The 18623-nt window shown below is 48.2% G+C and overlaps 1 protein-coding gene across 3 annotated transcripts in view; it reads right to left on the bottom strand.

Moving 5' to 3' along the window:
• The window catches only part of LOC8029625 (glyoxylate/hydroxypyruvate reductase A), a 79678-nt gene that overhangs the window by 20497 nt on the left and 40558 nt on the right, over positions 1-18623 (bottom strand). For 2 of the 3 annotated variants that reach the window (XM_029983077.4, XM_029983076.4), the window contains exons 8-9: positions 18280-18347; positions 12002-12086 (exon numbers count right to left, since the gene is read on the bottom strand). In XM_029983077.4, coding sequence (XP_029838937.2) covers positions 12002-12086; positions 18280-18347 — 153 coding nt within the window. Of the gene's footprint in view, positions 1-12001; positions 12087-14403; positions 14547-18279; positions 18348-18623 lie in introns of all 3 variants that reach the window. The other variant, XR_006077446.1, reaches the window with a different exon arrangement.

Genomic DNA, 18623 nt, shown 5'->3' with positions numbered 1-18623 from the left:
GCTACTGCTGAGTGCCTACTCATACAACATTGAGTATAAGCCAGGAAAAAGCAACATCACGGCAGATGCCTTTAGTCGCTTACCAGTCCCCGGTATGGAGGACCAAAGCGCACGTTTTGCTGACAAAGATTCGCAGGAGTACGTACTGCTGACCGAACAGTTCAATGACGACGTGATATCAGCCCAGCGAGTAGCGGCGCTCACAGATAACGATTTGCAATTACGGCAAATTCATAGTTGGATACAGAACGGCTGGCCACAGCAGTTGCCGAAGCCACAGCTGGCGTTGGGCCCGTATTTTGATTGCAGGGACGAACTGACGCTGAGTCATGGACTTATCTACTGGGGGCACCGTGCGGTAATCCCAACAAAGGCGAGAGAAACAATGCTAGAGATGTTACATGCCACGCACCAAGGTATTGCGTCGATGAAGACGCTCGCGCGCTTGCGTTTTTGGTACCCCCGAGTTGACAGCGAGATCGAACGTTTCGCCAAACTCTGCCAGGTTTGCATACAAGCATCCTGTATGCAACCAGCAAAGCCCCCCGCCCCCCGTTAGCTGGCCAGATACGGGAGAAAGGTGTTCAAGATTGCATGTCGATTTTTCGGGGCCGGTCGATAATCACATGCTGTTGATTGTCATTGACTCGCACAGCAAGTGGCTCGAGGTCATCCCAATGAAGACAGCTAGTCCCCTTACGACTATCGAAGCCTTGCGTACCAGTGTAGCAACACTCAAAGCCAGCCTACGCCATGAACGACGACGACGAGGTTCAGTTGCCTCAGCAGCGCGAGCAATTAAAGCAGTTTGAATTCAAACGCTGTCCGAGTCGGTTCGTTTCGTCCCAGCTCCCAACAGATTTGGTGACCCAGAATCGGACTCGCTCTTTCAAACCCTGCTGCTCTGATGGATGCCGGCACATCCAACGCTCCTTATGGTGACGCCCTTCATTCACCCTTGGCAGTGATCCAGAAGTTTCGGCTGCCACCATTTTGGCCGAAAAATCCGATCGTATGGCTCATGCAAGAAGCCCAGTTCCGTCTCCGGCACATCACCAGCCAGGAGACGCGGTACCTTCACACCGTGTCCTCCTTGCCAGCCGACGTCGCCGAGGAGCTAGCCAACATTCTGGCCACTCCGAATCCGGTCAGCCCCTTCGGCCAACTGAAGGCCACCATTCTTGACCGCAAGACCGAGTCGGAGCGCAGCAGGCTTCAGCAACTCCTTAACGCCGAGGAGCTCAGTGACAGATGACCGTCCCAGCTTCTCCACCAAATGCGTCACCTGCTGGGAACCCAGAACCAAGACCCCAACAACCACCTCCTGCGTGAGTTGTTTTTACAACGGCTCCCATCCACCATGGTCCTGGTTCTGGCGGCCGCGGAAGACATGTTGCTCGACAAGCTCGCTGAGCTTGCTGAACGTGTCGTCGACTACTCGTGGGCCCCTGGCATCAGCGCTGTCGCCAATAGAACGCCCGCAACAACATCAGAAGACTCTAGACTCGCGCCTTGAGGACCATATCGAGGCCCTGAGTCGTCAGCTTGCCACCCTTGCACCCTTATCACGACGTCGCCAACAACGGTCCCACTCCCGCCGGCCCCCACGCTCTCACTCACGTTCGGTAGAGCGCACCACCTACCCAACAGCGGTCAGGTCGACTCTGACTCGGGCAGGTGTTGGTACCACCGTACCTTCGGCAACCGTGCCTGCAAGTGCACCCAATCCTGCGCTTCGGCGGAAAACTAGAAGACCGGACACTGGCGGCGGCAGGTGATGCCGGTAGACAGGAAAGCCGCCTCTTTTATGTCGTTGACAAGGTAGCTGGCCATCGCTTCCTTGTCGACACAGGAGCCAAGGTCAGCGTTCTACCGGCCTCTCTTTTGGACCGACAACGCAAGCAAAAGACCTCCCCGCTCCAAGCGATCAACAACTCACTTATCGCCACCTACGGTCAGCGGTCCCTCACAATCAACCTTGGACTGCGCCGCACATTCCGGTGGCTGTTCATCGTCGCCGACATCAAGCAGGCTAGCCTGGGTGCGGACTTTCTCAGCTTCTACAAACTGGCCGTCGACATTCATTCACGACGCCTCATCGACCTGACGACACGCCTCTCCGTGAATGGCGTGCTCTCTACGACCACAGCAACAGGACTTAGAGCGTTTTCACCATCAATGGCCTATGAGAAAATTCTTGCGAATTTTACGAACCTTACGAGGCCACACACAAGGGAGTCACCGGTGAAGCACACCATTACTCACCACATTGTCACCTCTGGCCCCCGTTTTCACTCGTCCTCGACGGCTGTCTGGAGAACGCCTAGTCATTGCTCGTCGCGAGTTTGAGCATATGCTCGAACTTGGCATCGTTCGACCATCATCGAGCAACTGGGCCTCCCCACTACACATGGTCCCCAAGAAAACTACCGACGACTGGAGACCATGCGGTGATTACCGTGCACTCAACACCAACACCCAGCCTGACCGGTACCCACTTCCTCACATACAGGACTTCACCACGAACCTGGCTGGTTGCCAGATATTCTCCAATATCGACTTGGTGAAGGCATACCATCAGATTCTGGTGGAGCTGGCCGACATCCCAAAGACCGCCATCACCACACCATTTGGCCTCTTTGAGTATGTGAGGATGCCGTTCGGTTTGTGGAATGCCGCCCAGGCATTTCAACGTACCATCAACGAGGTCACCCGAAGTCTAGACTTCGTCTTCGCTTACCTCAACAATCTCTTGGTCGCCAGCACGTCAGAGGCCGAGCATAAGGAGCACCTGCGTGCTCTTTTCACCCACCTCGATGACTACGGGTTGGTCACCAACCAGAACAAATGCACCTTCGGCGTGACGACCATAGAATTTCTGGGACATCAGGTAACACCGCAAGGCATCAAACCCTAAGATGCAAAAGTTACGGCCATTCGAGACTTTCCGCAGCCAGCATCTCTGAAGAAACTGTGCGAATTTCTAGGTCTCCTAAATTTTCATCACCGTTTCCTACCGAGTTGTGCGCAACTCATCAAGCCATTGACGGATCTTCTCGCCACCAAGAAGGAACCCTCTGCGCCTACCTGGCGAATTCTTCTCTTCGTTTCCCTCAGAGTCAAGAGAAGACCCCACCGGCTACGTCAACGACTTACGAAAAACCTTTCGTCTCCTCCGGCCTGTGCTTCCAGCTCAACAGAGCCATCGAGACGTATTCGTGAGCCAAGACCTTGAGACATGCTCGCATGTTTTCTTATGTCGCGACCAGGTCAGTCGACCATTGGAACCGGCCTACGACGGCCCGTTCAGAGTGCTGGATCGGCAAGCCAAGACCTTTACACTAGACATAAACGGCCGTCGTGACGTAGTCACGACCGACCGTGTCAAGCCGGCCTACCTAGAAGCCATATCTCCTGCATCCCCTGCAACCGCACCTGCCCAGTCAGTACCTCCGGCGCTTGCAACAAGAACCAAATACATCACATGGACCTTTCCAGGGCCCACGGCTCCACAGGGGGAGCCTTATAGCGACACTCAAAGCCAGCCTACGCCATGAACGACGACGACGAGGTTCAGCTGCCTCTGCAGCGCGAGCAATTAAAGCAGTTCGAATCCAAACGCTGTCCGAGCTGGTTCGTTTCATCCCAGCTTCGAACCTCTCTTGACTCAGAGAGAAACGAAGACCTGGCGAATTCTTCTCTTCGTTTCCCTCCAAGTCAAGAGAAGACCCAGTCCCCTTACGACTATCGAAGCCTTGCGTACCAGTTTTGGATGGTATGAGTTGCCAACTACCGTTGTGTCAGACAACGGACCACAATTTACAAGTGATGAATTTCGCAGGTTCGTGAAGCGAAACAACATTATCCACCTGACAACGGCGCCCTACCACCCTCGGTCAAACGGGCTGGCTGAGCGGGCTGTTCGTACCATTAAGCAAGGGCTGGTAAAAAACTGCGTGGGATCCCTTCAGACTTGTCTTGCCCGGTTTCTCCATCAGTATCGTCAAACTCCCCTAGGATGTGGAAAAACACCAGCCATGTTGTTAGTCGGATACGAAATCCGCTCGTGCCTCGACAACGTTGTACCTCGGCCCAGGAAGGCGAAAAAGGTACCACGACAAACTTTTCAGAAAGGGCAGTCGGTGTGGAGCCGTAATTACGGAAAGGGGAACAAATGGGAACAAGCTACAATAGAAGCGACTGTGCGCGCTAGAATGGCGTCTGCGCGGCTCGCAGGAGGGCCAACAACGAAGACACCATGACCAATTGAAAAACTGAATTATCCCCACGGAGCATGTGACTGCAGTGGAAGTCCTACCCCCAGTCGTGGAGGGATCAACGGCCCCTACTGGCGACCCCTGCGAAGAGGAGCTCGTCACAGAGCCTTCAAGGATCCCCGTGAATGACGCCCCCGTTACCATCACCACTCAGCCAACGAGCCCGCTGAGGCGTTCCACTAGAAGACGGAAGCCACCGGACCGTTACTCACCTTAAAGGTGGAGGAGTGCTGTGACAGACAGTGATGCTGCTATTATCTTATCCTAATCTACTTGCCCTCCTTTTTGTTGTTCAGTTCTTACTTTTGCTCACTAACACACTAGCTGATAAAAAGAAGCAGAGCCCTTGAATAAACGTTCAGTCTGCCCAAAACGTTGTACGAGTCACTTCACAACGAGTGGCCTTCGACAAATGGCGTAATGAGAATTTGACTGTCTGTATGCTTGTATTTGTGTTCTGCTAGCAGGCAGGCATCAGAGCTACACTGCCAGGATTAACCGTTTTTGGCGCTCACTGGAAAGGACTGAGGATTAGTTCCTATCTGATCGAAATGTCCGACCGAAATGTTATTTGCATGATGCTTATTCTGAGCACAAAGTCATACATTGTACTGTCGAGACCAGTTACAACGAAGTCGACGGGAATCGGAAATCATTTCACCAGATCCGCTATTTCGTTATAACAGACTTCGGTTATAACGAAGTGAAAAAAAAATGAAAGCCGTTTACAACTCCCTGTAACGCCGAATTAGAGCGCAGCTCTTGAGGAGGAGGGAAGGTTACTGGGGGGTGGGTCAAGTGACCTCGGGGGGCGGGGGGTCACGTGACCTTGGGGGTCACGTGACGTCGGGGGGTCACGTGACCTGGGGCCACGTGACGATGCCGATGACGTCGTCAGTGACGTCACTGATGATGCCATCAGTGATGATGATGATGACGATTCGGATGCCGGTGACGTCACCAGTGACGTCACTGATGACGTCATCAGTGATGATGACGATGACGATGCGGATGCCGGTGACGTCATCAGTGACGTCACTGATGACGTCATCAGTGGCTATGACGTCAAGGGGGGTCACGTGACCTCGGGGGGGTAACCCTAGTAACCCTTGTGAGGGCAACTCTCGTGACCCTCGTGAGGGTAACTCTCGTGACCCTCGTGAGGGTAACTCTCATAACCCTCGTGACCCTCGTGAAGGTAACCATTTTGAGGGTAACTAACCCTCGTTACCCTCGTAAGGGTTACGAGGGTAAGTAACCCTCACGAGGGTTACTTACCCTTGTGAGGGTTACCCTTTTGAGGGTAACTAACCCTCGTAACCCTCGTGAGGGTTACGAGGGTAAGTAACCCTCGTGAGGGTAACCCTCGTGAAGGTAACCCTTTTGAGGGTAACTAACCCTCGTAACCCTCGTGAGGGTTACGAGAGCAAGTAACCCTCGTGGCCCTCGTGATCCTCGTGAGGGTAACCCTCATGAGATTAACCCTCGTAACCCTCGTAACCCTCACGAGGGTTACGAGGGTTGCGGTTACGCCGACGCCGACGCCGACGCCGACGGCGACGGCGACGGCGACGCCAACGGCGACGCCGACGGCGACGCCGCTCAAGCCGGGAACGGGCCCCTAAGAGCTGCGCTCTAAAAGGAAATGGGAAATCGTGATCGCTTCGCTGCAGCCGCCATTTCGTTATAACCGACTTCGTTATTACCGGTCTCGACAGTAGTTGGGAGTGCTGTTCGGTGTGTGGGAGAAAAAGGGAAAACTGAGCCCATGCACTTCATGTGCTGGCAAGTACTCCCTCCTTAATTCTTTTTCCTTTCTCTTACTTTTTGGCCTTGGTGTCAAGAGGCCTTCTCCCATTATGGCTCTCTCTCTCTCTCTTTATCCCCTTCCCTTTCTTGGGCGAACACAAAGCTCTTTTTCTTTTAGAATTTCTTCAGAATATTTTGTTATTTCTTCTCCCACCATTCTGCCGCTGCCCCACAACCCCGGAGGGGCAATGGACTAAAAGCCAAAGCTGCGGGCCGCGAGGTCCAATTACGACAGAGTTTCAAACTATGTGGTTTTTGGCACCGACGTGCATAACATCGTAGCAGTACGCCACGTGGTCTGTAACTGGTTTATGATTGGACCCCGCGGCCCACAGCTTTCGCTTTTTGTCCATTGTAGGGCTAGACGAAGAGAAACGAGGAAAATTGGAGGAAGGCGAAGCCGGCGCTTGCGGGCAGCGGCAAAGAGACAGGCTGATCCCCCTGTGGGAGCTCCTTGTCTTGGTTAGGGTCGACGCTCATTTGAGTCCCCTAGAAGGTTTTACGACTTTTAACAATTGTTGACATCTGGAGTCAAAATCGACTGTAGTAGTTTTCGTTTTCATCTTGACAAAAGTTTATATGGCGCCATCGTCCAGCCAATCCGAAGAGAGGGCACGCGGTCCTTTCCACCCCTTCCCTTTTTTCTAGTATTAATTTTCAACGAGACTGATCCCTCTCACTCTGTCGGGGTTCTTCTTCTCTGCGTGCTTTTTCTGCAGCTTCAAGGACACACACCAAGACAAGAAAGCCACGCTGAACGTTCTCTGGTAGGGATGCACAGTTCCCCCTGCTGAAGCAGTTTTGTAGCCTGCGCTTTCCTAAAATGGCAAATAGAGTGTGCCAGCTCGCCATGTAAGGTGGAACCATGCAAGAAGACAGCTATGAACTGCCTCCTTCAAGATTGTTTGTTTTTTGGCGGGCAGAACCAAGCAGGATGATTCTTGCGACGGAAAGTGCAGAAAAGAAAGCACAACAAACTTTTAAAGGTGTTGGCGGCGGCATGTTGATACGTGAGTTGTTGAGGACGAGGTTCTGACCGAGGCCTCATTTCAGGCCTCTTAAGTTTGTGTACGTGTGAATGACAGTATAACAGAAAAAGGTACACCACTAAGGAATCCAAGACACTAGAACCCCCCCAACTCATCCGGAGGTGCAGCGTTGAGCCATCCCTTCCATCTCACCGTTCAGATCGATCCAGGTTTGCATCCATATGTACTAGGGACGTCACGGACCACCGTAGGTTCGAATTCAAAAGGTTTCATTATTTTCTAACCATACCGAGGTTCGAATTCGAAAAGTTCGCAACTTTTGAACACTACAGAATTTTTAATTTTAGAAATTTGAAGCTTTCACCGTTTCTAGAAGTTCAGGTTCAAATATTTCGAATATTTTTTTACTTGAGGTTCGAGAAATTCAAAGACTTCGAACTTTCTTAACTTGAAATTCGAGAGATTCAGAAATTTTAAATTTCTTGGGATCTGAAGTTTGAAAAATTCAAAGATTTTGAATTTATTTGAATCTGAAGTTCGAAAGTTTAGAATTTCTTTTTTTTTATAGGAGTTCATTTCTGTCTGATTCCAAAATCTTCGAAATTCGGAGCTTAATTTCGCAGTGTTTCTTATGAAAAACAAAAAAATAATATCCGGGTGTATTTGTATGCTAGATAAGGAAAAATAACACGCGCTTATATCAAATAATATTTCTTCAGCTGGGTTTGGTGTTGGTGCCATTGCCATTGGCAATGCTAATTTGTCCCACGGCAGAAGTTGCGCACATCTGTGGCTTCGATAAACGTCAACACCTTAAAAATAAACTCCTGGAGGTAGTCGCTGGGAAGCACGTATTCATCCCATCCTATTCCATGCTACCCTGCGCCCGTGCGAGGTGGAGAGGAACAGATGTAATAGGGAAGTTTCAACTGCCCCTCTTCCAATTTTATGCAATATCTAGGATTCATATATAGCTTTAGCTGTTACAAAAACACCTCCTCTCTTCCTCTTAAAACACAAATAGTATGGCCCAAGCTGGAAGCCAATGCAGGGGCTTTTTTCGTGACCCGAATGCACAATGACATGTCGTTCTGAACCTTGACGAGATGACTGATAAGACCCCTTTTTGTCAATGAACATAGATTTTAAAGATAACTATGGTGGCAATGTTCCCGGACCATTGACCCTTTGCGCTGATCAAGCTTAATTATAAAATACCGTCTTAATTTAGTCTATCGGAAGGGGGGGGGGGGGGGGCGCATCGGCACATCAAAATTCGGAGTTTATCGGATAAATCCGAATTGAATAAAATTTTAACAGCGGGTGTTTTTCGGAGTTTTTCAGATTTATCCGTAAACACGGAGCCCTAAACATATTTGATTCAAAACGTGGTTAGCAAAAGCCCCAAAACATCACCGGTGACATCACACGACCTGACAAACATTGCGGTTTCCAGGATCCGCAACCAGCAATCCGGTTTGGTTTAGCCTGCGCTCAACTCTCACACACTCTGGTCCTGCAAGTTAGTCCACTATCTTGTACAGCTCGCGCTACAAACAATCCCCCCCCCCCTCGTCCGGCCTAAGAGCCGGGAAGGCAGTCACTCGTCTGTGGGCTGCGAAGTCAAAATTATGACCACTCCTAGCCGAGCGCATTGAGGACGTGCTGGACAGGGAGACCCTCAAATCCCACCCTCTATCGATAGTGCCAGAGTTGGTGCAATAAAGATGCTTTATCCGTCCCTTTCTCTCTCTGCTTCGTGCCCTTTCCAGCCAATAAAAAACTGACAAAACGACCCCCATTTTGATGTCACCGCAACACTGACCTCGAAATGGAAGCCACTTTTGATCCACAGTGGGCAAGCAAGCAAAACCGCTCTCAACTCCAAATGCAGCTCGCGGTGTAAATATTACAATAATGTAATTTCTTGAGGGAGAGTGTACAACTTGTGATGCGTGGCCCGTCTGGGTAGGTCTGAAGTCTTTTTGAAAACGCAGTGTCTCTTTAAAGGGGTACTGCGAGTAAATTCTAGCAGCTAGCTTATTGTCTATATGTCAACCACGTTCTGGCCACACCACAGAGACACCAATTTTTAATGCGAAAGCATTAACTGTCCTATGCAGCGAACCAGCGTTATCAGCTTTTAAAGCCGCAATAAACGGCACCTAAACTCCTTTGTTCCAACGAAGCAAAGCCTGTTGTCTGTAGCACCAATCTGATGGATAGGCTCCCATTGGCTGGCGCGCATCATAGTTTCAAGAAACGAGGGTCCAATATGCTCTCGTGCGGCGTAGTTCTAAGGAACGCCGGAAGAGGGAGCGGCTGGCCGCCGAGCCAGCAGAGCCCGCTAGAGCAGACTCCGGAGTGGCTGCATGGCCGAGCTCAGCGCGGCGCGGCCACTTCACGAGAGCGCGTGCTTGGCCGTCGGGAGGCGCAAGTGGATCACGATTCAAAGCATCTTAGGCGGCAAGAGGACGAGGCTCTCCGACAATGCGAGATGGAAGCAATACGTCGCAGGCGGCATGGTTTCGCATTAACAACTTATAAAAAGTATTAAAGGGGCACTGACACCCCAAAGGTAATTTTTTTTTTTATTGTCTAAAACGATGCAAACTGTAGTCATAAACACGCAAAAAAAAAACGCATCGCAAAAAAAAAAAATTTGTTTTGAGCGCGCGCTTTTTTTTATTTTTGCCGTTTTCCTCTCCCCCTTTCCACTTCCCCGCTTCTTTCAATTCGTGACTTCAAGAATCATGAAATTTAGAAACTTTGTAGGCAACATTCCTATAACATTTAATAACGGCAATCATAAAACACGTTTTTTAAGGCAACTGCGAACGCACTACGGCCCTTCTTTTTGAAATGCCAAAAATCTGAGTCCTTTGCACTGTCGTCTTCTGGATTTTTATCCTCCCTCGGAAAACATGGCGGCGCTCGACGCATTTAGCAGAGGGCGATCGGTGAGTCGGGGAATCGGACAAAGTGGTCTTTTTTAGGTGCCCGACGACCTCTCAGACTTCGAAAAAGAAATCGTCAAACGGCCAAAATAACTGGGTTTGGTGTCTGTGTATCGTAGTTTCGGTTGTAACACTGCCGGGGAACCATCATCTGCTCGAAGCGATAGGCAGCACGGCACTCAACCAGGAAACCGGTTTCCCGGTACGGTGGTTCCCGTGACGCCGGCCCTTCTCCCCCTCTCACTTCCTCGCTTTGGGTCGCGGAGACACGTTTCGGAGCGGAGGCGCGAAAGAAACTCGACTCTCAGGAGCCCTCAAAATTTGACGTCACTCCACTCGCGCGGACTGCGCAGGAACTTCAAATTCGGCATTTGGAAATTGTTTTTTTACTTCAAAAATACTAAATTCCCAAGTTTCGAATTTTGAGGGTAATGTCCAGGCATCGTTTTCAATCCTTTCACACAATAAAAAAAATATGATTTTGATGTGTCAGTGCCCCTTTTAGGTGTCCTTGGACTTTTAGACCGCAGCTCTTAGGCGCCTGTTTCCGGCTTGAGCGGCGTCACCGTTGGCGTAACCGCACAGAATGCATTATGGTAACAATGCAAGCGGGCGTTACCGCGTGTTGCATTATGGGAAAATTTCCCCACTATATGTAGCAGAGCAATTTTTGCTAAAGTTTCCCACTAAGTTTAGAGGGAAAATTTTCACCAAATATCCCACTAAATTTAGCGGGAAAATTTCACCGCTAAATTTAGCGGAAAATTTTCCCTGCTAAATTTAGCGGAATTAGAGCGCAGCACTTAGGCACCAGTTTCCGGCTTGAGCGGCGTTGCCGTCGGCATCGGCGTAACCGCACGTTGCTTTATGGAAAAATTTCCCCGCTAAATTTAGCTGGAAATGTTTTGCTAAACTTTCCGGTAAAGTTTAGCGGGAAATCTTCCCTGCAACATTTGGCGGAAAAATTTTTCTGTTAAATCTAGCGGAAAGTTTCCCGCTAAATTTAGCGGTGACATTTTCCCACTAAATTTAGTGGTAACGGTTCCTCGCTAAATTTAGCGGAGAAATGTTACTGCTAAATTTAGCGGGAGATTTTCTCGCTTAATTTAGCAGAAAGATTTCCCCGCAAGATTTAGCAGGATATTTTCGCCAAATTTACCGGCAAATTTAGAGGAAATTTCCCGCTAAATGGGAGGGGAGCAGGAAAGGAGGAGAGGAGGGTACGGAGGGGCTGTACATTCTTCTCCTCCTCCTCAAGGGTTGCACTCAAATTCGGCATTACAGAGAATTGTAAACGTCTCCAATTTTTTGCTTGAACAGACACCAAGACGTTATTTTAAAGGAATAAACTGACTGTCGTTATGTCGAACTATCCATCAAAGCAGAGCCGCTCCGCGGAAGTATGGCGGCAAGCTGCGTGCGTGCGAGCCCTATCCTAACTTGGCCGAACCGAAGTTCCCTCCTCTCCCGCGCCTATTCAACTCCTGTGGGGAGCAGGGAGTGTTGTTTTCCAGAACGGCCAAGTTCTTACGCGTTGATGTCACCAAGTGGCGAAGCTCAGAACCATGCTAGCTTCCCCGTAGCTTCGCCCGTGAAGGTAAACCTGATGTCACGATCGTGCTGGAAGCGCCCTGTCTCTTGAGACACATCGCGCTCTCCAATGGCTGCTCTTCTAGTACTGGCTGGAATCGGCCGTTTGGCACGAAAAATGTAGCCATCCATTCAAAATACAACCGTGCGATTGTCATTAGCAGATTTTGTTTATCAAGTTTAACTCACTTCTGAACTTGAGCAGTATATTTTAATTTTCATTTCTATATTCCTTTAAGGGGAGGCAATAAAGCCAGTGGATATAGTTCTCCGCCTTTGCCAGCCACAGCAGTTGTCGCCAATATCTCAAAATATGTGGACCAATGACACTGCGAACTGTGAAGGCACCAGCTGTAGTAGTTCTAGATGTGACACTCACATTTGGCTGCGACCAAAGGGGGCTGTCAACTGGTAGCGGCTCTTTAGGGAATACGTCCAGAATTGCTCCAGAAATCCAACCATTGCTGAAAAGAAAAAAAAAAAACTGTCAGCAGGCATACCCTAGCTGTATGAATTCTAACAACTGTTTTTCATAATTTGACGACGAGCAGCCCATTTCTAACTGAAATGTGCCAGCTGAAGCGAATATTTCAAAATGATATTAGTGGATTTTAGGTAATTAATTTTATAATTATCACTTTACTTTTATATTCAAAGTACACAGGGATGGATAACGTTATCCCAAAGGAAGCATCTTTTTATTTAAAGTGCCTTTTTTTATAAAAAAAAATATTTTCCCTTTTAGAAAATACACAATCTATACTGAGACAACCCAGACTTTGTCATTATGTTGAAAATTAGGTGGTTGAAACTTCACGACTGTTAGTTTCTTTTACTGCATACCGTGTTTTCTCCTGTATGACATATATGCACTGCATTTAGCCTAGGTATTTCTGTAATAGCAAAAGTTGCAGCACATTAGGCATGCCGTGGAAAAACCAAAATCTGTCCAAGTTTAGTTCTTTTGGCGTTTCATAGACCTCTTCTGAAACTGAAGCGATCCTAGCGACGTAATGTCGCGCACAACATATTGGGAAGCCATTGACCACAAGGTTCCGGTTTCAACTTGCTAACCTAACTTCACAATATCACGTCAAGACCAGATACAGCGCTTGCATTTTCGAATTAGGGTGACTTTCCTTAAATTTATAATACTGTAGGCGTTGCCCGCCAATACGGATGGAAAGCTGAGGCACGTTTATTCGGACTCCCGACGTGCTGGAGGTTGTGCGCTGGCAAAACGGCACTACGATGGGCCAGTCGTCTTTTATCGGCTCCTCACTGCCCGAGGCTTCTTAAATCATCCGCAGGCCGGAAGAGTCATGCTGCACTCTGGAGTGGTAACTGCAGGCCACCAGACAGGTGTGGGACGCGGCAGGCTGTACTCCTACCCCTTGCTAAGCCTAGGCAGGCCCTTGCAGCCACTGGAGATCCATGCTTTAACGGGGGCTCTCAGGAAAATGAATGGGTCCAATGCAAGCGAGCACCGACTTCATTTTCATGCAGTGTTGAGACTGGTAAAAGCGAGTGAGTTGATCATGAATACTTAAAACCGAAAGAATAAAACACGGAGGACAAGCACAAGACAATCAGTTCCTTCATTCAGCAAAAACGTTTATTCTGGGCAGGAAAATGGCACCCTGAACGAGATCCCAACTAAGATAGGGTGATAAGGGGGGGAAAGGTATGGATGCATCCCCCAGTTTTCTTTCCCCTTTTATTGCCCTATCTTGTTGGGACCCCATTCAGAGTTCAATTTTCCTGCCCAAAATAAACGTTGTTGCTACATGAAAGAATGTGGTTTTCCTGTGCTTGTACTCCGTGTTTTATTCTTTCGATTTTAAGTGTTGAGATGCACTACTTCCTCATTATGACGATCAAAACCGAAATCATGCCACTCCTCTTCATAACCAACCAGGACCCATAATGCAACATGTTGCATGCAGAAAGTTTTGGTAGTCTGTACAGATATGAAATTAGTATTTTTGCTTGTACATCTACCTTAGGGGAACAAAAGTGGAAATTGGCATGCACCAAAAATAAATCTTATGCAAAACTGCATAAGCTATACCTGAGAAATGTAGCTTTTTGCCTCTGACAGCTGACAAAAACAATATTTCCCAGGTGTGTGTTTATAAGACTGCATACTCCTTTTGTTGAGAGGCCTGGATGTAAAAGTAATCTCTTGCATGTGGCATATCTGAAATGAATCCATCAGTATTGGGGCATACTAAAGTAAATTTTTACGCTTCTACTTGCTGGGCAATTTAAACCTCCATATATTCCAAATATTTTAGTGTAAGCGGAGTTCCAGCAATACTTGTGAACTAAGATAAATTCTGAAGGTATATATACTAAAATGGATTGCAGAAAGGATCATATTCTACTTATCTACCTGTTGTGGCAGCAGCTAGCACCACGCACCGGGTGGCCGCTTCGTGGGACAACGTGCAGCGCGCACGAGACAGATGGAATGCTAACAGGATGATCTCGGCTGCGGGCCAGGCTGGCCCGCTCCTTTTGTACATAAATTTGAGTGAATATAAACATGTAACAACTGGCGACGAGGAAGACATTTTCACTGTCAGATCGCCAGAGTGCTGCTCACACATCGGACGACACCACATGGTCTTGCTGAACGCACCCCCGCAGAGCTGCTCATGGGTCGGCGCTTGAAGACAGCATTGGACTTATTGCGGCCGGATTTTCGGGGCAATGTGCAGTTCCGATAGTTGCAGCAAAAGGTATACAAAGACCGGTCAGCACGAACAGAGCCGGTACCTCGGCCAGGAGATGCTGTTTGGGCCAGGAATCTCAGGCCGGGACCTCATTGGGTGCCTGCGATTGCTGGGGCGACCACCAGCGCATCGTCAGCCGAGGTGCAGCTGGCAGCTGGATCAGTTTGGAACCGTCATGGAGACCACCTGCGGCATCGGGTCATGGGGGCTGAACAACTGGATAACGACTCGGGACAGCACCTGCCGCTGTCCCTCGGGGAGCAGCTGGAGGAAGCAGATGGGGCAGCTCCAGAGGTGCAGGTGGAGCTGAAGTGGCAAATGTGCACCTTCTGGGCATCAAGCGTCGACTACCTGAGCTACGTCATCAAAGACGGTCTGTATTCGGCATCCCAGAAGGTCGAGGACATTGTCCAAGCACCCCAACGAACGGATGTATGTGTGTAGCACGTTCGATGTTAAAAACGGAAGAGATGGTGTGACCGACTGGGAAGCTTAGGTGCAAACGTTCTGTTTAATCCACGTGCCGTCGGGCTTGTACGAACAAATATCGTCGTCGTCTTTGTTGGTGGCAACGCTGGACGTATTGACAACTAAAAATAGCTCTTCCCTAGAGACGTCACATATAGGCCTGCAGCAGGCAGCAGGGGACGGAGCGATCCTGTGATCAGTAGCCAATTAGGCTCCTAGGAGTAGTGCTATTGCAGTTGGCATGCTACTAGCGGGATGACGCAGCAGAAAGCGGTAAACGTTGAAGATAACGTGTGGGGACCGGGCAAGTTGTGGTTAAGTTTGAGGTCAGGCGAAGTGGAGACAGCGGGAACAACGATCCGGTAGTGCTGTGGCTCCGAAGCTTAGCAAGCTCTATGCCCGCTCGGGCTCCAGGGGAGATGGCGGCCAGCTGCGGGACCCATGCAGTGTAATTCTCGGAGATGATGAAATGAGTGGAGAGAAGATGCCTGACCTAGCAGTGACGAATTGAGCCCTTGGTCAGTGAGCGACAAGCCTTATGAACAGACTGGTGCATCGTGACTTGCCATGTGCGGCACGCCCCACATGTTGCGGCAGCATGCGACCATGCCAGGCCAGCACCACACCACACATATGGGCACGACTGCCGGGGCGACACCAGGGACTGCGGCAGACACCAGGGACTGCGGCAGACGTCGAAATGCCAACGAACTTAGACTTGCCGTGCCGGCAGGGTGAGCGAGGAGGTGCAGCCCTTTGCCAAGACAGCAGCAGAGAAGAGCTATAGCCAGTTCGACAAGGAGGCACTGGCAGTGGTGTTTGGGGTGCTGAAATTCCACCAATATGTCTGGGGAAGGTTATTTGTAGTGTTTACATCACAAGCCATTGTTGGGTCTGACTGGGCCTGATTGCCGCATTCCGCTGTAGAGCTCACTGCGGGAAAACGTGCAGCGGGCACGGGACAGATGGAATGCCAGTAGGATGATTTTGGCTGCGGGCTACGCTAGCCCACTCGTTTTGTACTTAAATTTTTAGCAAATATAAACATGTAACACTACTTTTGCATGCTTAGAGTCATTAAATAGACGTAAACGAGTAGTTGGCAATGTATTCTGTGCATGACGTCATTGGCTTTCATTGTTAAAAATGTGATTACGATTGTGGTACAAGAACAACTAAGGCCATAGTGCACCAAACTTGTTAAAAAAGACTTTAGGCAAGGTCTCACACAGGAAACAAGCTGATGCTTCAACAGGTGCTATTGTTGCTACAGCTCAGAAGCAGCACTAACCCCATCGGAACTGATTTAAGCCTTTTTGGCAAGGCTATAGTTAGTGGATAGAGACACCGAGTATATATTGACAAATCAGAGGTCTCTTGATCACTGTTAACCTTCTAGATGGCATACTGTCCTACTGTCCTACGCACAAAATATGTAATATAGCATGCTTAGTACAGTGTCAACGAGAGTCACTGGCATAAAAAGCTTCCACAAACAATGGCAGTGGTTCTAACGAGCAATCAATTCAAGATCAATGATTTTGTGGTAAAGGCCAAAAGCTTTAGTGGCACGGCAAACTGCAGAAAACAACTCACAGGTTGTGGGCTGTATGTTGTGCACCTCTGTTCTCTGCTGTATGTTGTGCATCTTTGTTGGGTTGTTATTCTTTCCTAATTCAATTTAATATGTCTCTAAGCCTGCACCTCACAAGGTACTTCAAGCAAAATGTAGCAGCGTTTCTTTTTTATTTAAGAAGTACTTTGAAGAGCAACTCTGTGCCTCAAGTCACTGCCATGAGATTTAAAACATCATTGCTATGTGTCAAAACACGTAGGAAAGAAGACTGATAAGAAGTTACGTATAGCTACTATAATCTAAGAACGATAGTAGAGATTCAATAATCTTAAAAAAATAATAGTAAACAAATTAGATTAAATGTTCGGGGAGTAATATGATAAACTAATGAAGGGTATCTAGCACGGGCGGCGGAGAAAAGCTCACCGGAGAAAAGCTCACCGGAGAAAAGCTCACCGGAGATAAGCTCACCGGAGAAAAGCTCACCGCAAAACCGCAGATGCGGAGAAAAGCTCACCGATATTTTTTTAGCTTAGCTTGATTCTGCGTAAAACGTGGCAATTTAACACAATTCGCATTCGTCACTTCATTAAATATATGTCCTCGTTTTTGTAATATTCTTGAGGTTCATTGAGGCATATTTACTAATTCCTCGGAAATTAGTAATCACCCATTCTGTAAATTAATGAAGCCGCAAGTATAAAATCAGAACATTGTACACCGGTAAAAAAAGGCAACGATTTATTGACAGCTGAGGGTGCGCCGTCGGTAGCTCTGTCAGATAAAGAGGTTTGTTTTTTGAGAGCTAATATGAATAGCGGTGTGTGAATCGCTTGAGCTCCAAATATTGTGTAGTGCCTAATAGTTACCTAGATGTTTGTTAATGTAATCAGTGTCGGCTACGCTGTTTTCTTTCTGTTAATTTCACTAACAAAACTTTAGTTGCGAGAACAGCTTCGTCGTGTCGTGTTTGTTGTCTTCACACCATATTCGTCGTTTGAGCGGTTTTCATCGTGTATAACGTTTACCAACTCGCCCTATTCGCTACCTACCTTACAAATGACAATTATAGCTCACGAATAACAACGGAGACAGTGTGCACCTCTGAAGGTCATGGGTGGCGCACCGTAGAAGGGCATTATCACACAAAGGGAACGTGTAGAAACACCAGCACGAACGATTAGAAAGCGTGCATGTCCGTGGAAGAAAGAAGCCTCGATATCCTATTGACTGTTTTATCCTGTTTTCAAATGTTAACAAAAGCTTCAAAGAGAATTTCAGGCACCGCGGTGTTGTGCGTACCCTTTTGGATTTTCGGCATTTACACCTTTGATTTTTAGGTTTTAGGCAGTCATCATTCCGTTTTTTTAACTTTTTCCTGTTCTTCAAGTTCATAAAGATTTTAGTTGAGCTTTCGTTGCCTAGAGAGTAAGCCACAGAAAACACTGGCCCGCAATTATTAATTTGGGAGCAATATACTCATTAAGCTTAACAAATATTGCAAAAGAGGACACTTTATTTTTTACAAAGCTGACGAATTTTAATGATAATAAATTGATTTATGTTACGCACCGATCCAACAGCCTCCATATAAAAAGAAGAAAAAATATCGGTGAGCTTTTCTCCGCATCCGCCGGTTTTGCGGTGAGCTTTTCTCCGGTGAGCTTATCTCCGGTGAGCTTTTCTCCGGTGAGCTTTTCTCCGGTGAGCTTTTCTCCGGGATTCATCTAGCACACCTCAGCAAAAGAATCAAAGTTAGTAACACTAGAATATGCAGCAGTAAGTTTCAAGAGGTCATTTAAACCTTTGTCTCTTCAAGTTGCAAGGCAACAGTGTTTTCCAAAAAAATAACTAAAATACAAAAATGAATCTTACTTCAAGGCTTCAATGATGCTTTCTTCACTGATGATGGTTCCGCGACCAATATTTATCAATACCGGCTTCTGAAAGCAAAAGAAAAATTACATTTAACAAAAGAAACAGCATGTCAAACCCCAGAACAATGTTATTGGCAAGGAGATCCAACTACAGGAGGCACTTTGCCCAGCTTGTTTGCCACACAGCCCAGTGTTTACCCAACACAAGGCCCGCAGACCGCATTCCTTGTCCCGCTCCTCGATCGAGGAGAAGCAGAAATAAAGCTACTAAATGAGCAAATGTTTGAAGTATCGGCAGTCCGTTCCCCGATCTGCTAGTGGGTGCCGCCCCCTTGGTGCTTA

The sequence above is a fragment of the Ixodes scapularis genome, unplaced genomic scaffold, assembly GCF_016920785.2.
Source record: "Ixodes scapularis isolate PalLabHiFi unplaced genomic scaffold, ASM1692078v2 PGA_scaffold0__279_contigs__length_252992795, whole genome shotgun sequence".
Taxonomy (NCBI): Eukaryota; Metazoa; Arthropoda; class Arachnida; order Ixodida; family Ixodidae; genus Ixodes; species Ixodes scapularis.
This window is presented reverse-complemented; position numbering and strand designations above follow the sequence as displayed.